General features: G+C 57.1%; 1 protein-coding gene across 1 annotated transcript in view; it reads left to right on the forward strand.

The window, feature by feature from the left end:
* dhx15 (DEAH (Asp-Glu-Ala-His) box helicase 15) overlaps nucleotides 1-675 on the forward strand; it is a gene marked incomplete at its 5' end in the record, with an annotated part of 3,278 nt that extends 2,603 nt beyond the window's left edge. The window contains one exon of the mRNA XM_068756056.1: nucleotides 586-675. Coding sequence (XP_068612157.1) covers nucleotides 586-675 — 90 coding nt within the window. The remainder of the gene's footprint in view (nucleotides 1-585) is intronic.
* Between the last annotated feature and the right edge of the window lie 2,392 nt (nucleotides 676-3,067).

A 3,067-nucleotide genomic window follows, 5' to 3' on the forward strand; every position in this document is an offset into this window, starting at 1 on the left:
GAAACAGGAGACGAGTTCCATCAGGGGGGAAGTAAAGACAGTTCAGAGCAGCAAACGTCGGACGACAACGAAACCGTCAGAAAGACTCGGTCGTTCGGACTCGTCACGGAGACTCTGGCGGCGGCGGCCGATGGCCCCGCTGAGCTGAACGAACGTTGAATTTACACCTGGAGAGTTTGACTTTATTGCTAAAGTCTCCATGATGACAGCTCAATAATGAAACCTAAATGAATACGACGAAAGCGCCCGTAATTCATTTTAATTTATAGATTTATGCAGCACATTCATTTCCAGTTCTAATTCCCTTAGAAGGATTTCAAAATATTTCTCCTGCCTCCTCCTTTGTCTGAATTTCTCCTCATCAATCCTTCCTTTTCACCTCACCTCTTCTTTAATACTTGACTACCCTTCAATGCCAGCCCCCCCCCCCCGGAGCCCTCCCCGTTTAAAGACGCTCCCATCCGTTCAACACACTTTCCTTCCCTTTATTACTATTTATCTCCGCTCCACGCACCCCCTCCCTTAACTTTCAGCCCCCCCCCCCCCCTGGCAGACCGCCTGGGTGTGGGCTTGTTTCCGCAGCAGGCAGCCGCCCGCCGCGTGCCCGCATTGTGCGCAGGGGAAGTGTGCTCCATTGTGTCTGCGCGGCTCGCCCTCGGCGCGGAAGCGGCCTGAACGGAGGCTCGTTAGCCGATCAATAGAGCAGACGTGTCTGAAACCTCGTCCTTGAGACCTCCGCTTTTGTTCCACGCATGACAAATGAGTAAAGTTTTTTGGGGGGGTTGCAGATTGTCCCTCGTTTTACAGACTTTTACGTAATCGCCCCCTCACGCTAAAAAGCAACAGCCGAAAGGATCAAACGACGGCGGGGGGGTTTCTGGTGAATCGTGCAAAGTGATAAACGGTTAAATGAGAGACGCCCGCCTGCTAACGTGGAACGCCGGGGTCGTTGCGGCGGTGGCCAAACACACGAACGGGTTTACAAGCGGCCCCTTAGAGTCATCGGGTGAATCCGCCGTCCTCGCCCATCCAAAGATCGCGGCTACATCCTGACTGGTGTTGGATCGCGCTGCCAGACGTGGAACGGGATCATTTTAACGTTATCCGACGCCATTGAACGACCCGCTGGGAGGAGCTTCGACTGAAGTGCATCCCGTGACAGCCGACGTCCTCCGGCTGCTGGACGCGAGCCACCTGGCAGCGTTCCTCCTCCTTCCCAGACGCAATCTTATAGAAACCCGAGCCGATCATTCGGAAGCGCCAAGGACACTTTATCGAGTCGGCGGTTGGGCAGCGAACAACAACGACGGTCAGAGTCGCCCCCCCCCCCCGGAAAAGTCTGAGGTCAATAAAATACCTGGAATGTCACAAATGAGTTTCCTCGAGCCGCTTGTTGCATCGACACTTTTAATCGCCCCGAGGCTGGCGGCCCCCGGAGCCAACAGGAGCCCCCCGCCTTGACTCGCCAACCACGTGTGGAGAGTCACCGCACCAACTTCAGAGGATGAGTAAAGTTATAGATCGGTTATGAAGGCTGCTATCAGCGCGACCAAATCTAGCAATGATAGTAGAATTATCCCCGGGGGGGGGCAAAACCCCAAAGAATGAAGAGTTAAAAGTTCCGTCGGTCCAATCTCCTCCCTCCGTGGCATCAAATCAATCCAATCATTCCTAGACAAACTCTAATCGCCGACAATTCAGAGCGATCGCTCCCGTCCCATGATGCATTTCATCAGCGGAGAGACGGCTCTCTTTCAGGGTGACACTTTCACCATCATTCAAGCGACAATTACAGCTTTGAGGGGCGTGACGGTGATTGGCAGCGACAGCTCGTAGCCACACGCCGGCGATCCTTAGATAGTTCAGTCAGAGGCAGGATCAATACGCTGCTCGCCACGCCCGCCGTCGGGCCGCCGGATTGGGCACTCGACGGCTTTCATCTACCGCTAAAAAACAAGATGAACCGGACAGACAAAACGAGCGTCCACCGTTAAGGAGACGCCGGTGCCCAAAGCGAACGTCCACCGTTAAGGAGACGCCAGTGCCCAAAACGAGCGTCCACCGTCAAGGAGACGCCGGCGCCCAAAACGAGCGTCCACCGTCAAGGAGACGCCGGTGCCCAAAACAAGCGTCCACCGTTAAGGAGACGCCGGTGCCCAAAACAAGCGTCCACCGTTAAGGAGACGCCGGTGCCCAAAACAAGCGTCCACCGTTAAGGAGACGCCGGTGCCCAAAGCGAGCGTCCACCGTCAATGAGACGCCGGTGCCCAAAGCGAGCGTCCACCGTTAAGGAGACGCCGGTGCCCAAAGCGAGCGTCCACCGTTAAGGAGACGCCGGTGCCCAAAACAAGCGTCCACCGTTAAGGAGACGCCGGCGCCCAAAACGAGCGTCCACCTCCCCGGCCTCAGGCCCAGCCAGCGTTTAAAACATCTGGGCTGAGGTGAAGAACAACAACGACGATAAACCGCGGCTCTCCCGACTTCCTAAAATGGCTGCTGCTTGATGGCTTTCGGTTTGGCGTTTGAGCCGAGTTCTCTGCCCCCCCCCCCCCGTTAATCTCTGCACCTTTCATCGTTTGGGCCCAGGTGCGTAGCTGATGAGGGGGCTGGTGAACGGGACACCTGTGCGCTGCAGGAAGGAGGCGGGAAGCTGGGCACCTTGACTAACACCCTCACCCCCCCCATCTGTCTGTCCCCCCCCCCCGTTTTAAGGACGCCCCGACTTCGCCTCCGAGAAGCGCTCGCTAGAAGGTGCGAGCTTAACCCCCCCGATCTGATCGTGACACGCCGAGATAGGAGGAGACGAGGGAGGGGGAGGTGTTCGGAGGGGGGGGGGTGGAGGTCGAGCGAGGGAAGGAGCGCCGCCGACTCGCCGTCTTTCATGCGCCTTTATATTTTGCTGTTGTTTTGCTAGCATTCAGGGCTGTGCAATGAACTGAGCAGCGGCTAACCCGCACGCCAATTTGTCAAGAGCTCTCTGACTGTTGGGGGGGGGGGGGGGGGGGCGCAGCAGGCGATGCCAGCCCTCCGGTAGCAGAGTGATTACTGGGCACTGGGCCGTGCTGAG

Source organism: Brachionichthys hirsutus, chromosome 23, assembly GCF_040956055.1.
Source record: "Brachionichthys hirsutus isolate HB-005 chromosome 23, CSIRO-AGI_Bhir_v1, whole genome shotgun sequence".
In the NCBI taxonomy this organism is placed as follows: domain Eukaryota; kingdom Metazoa; phylum Chordata; class Actinopteri; order Lophiiformes; family Brachionichthyidae; genus Brachionichthys; species Brachionichthys hirsutus.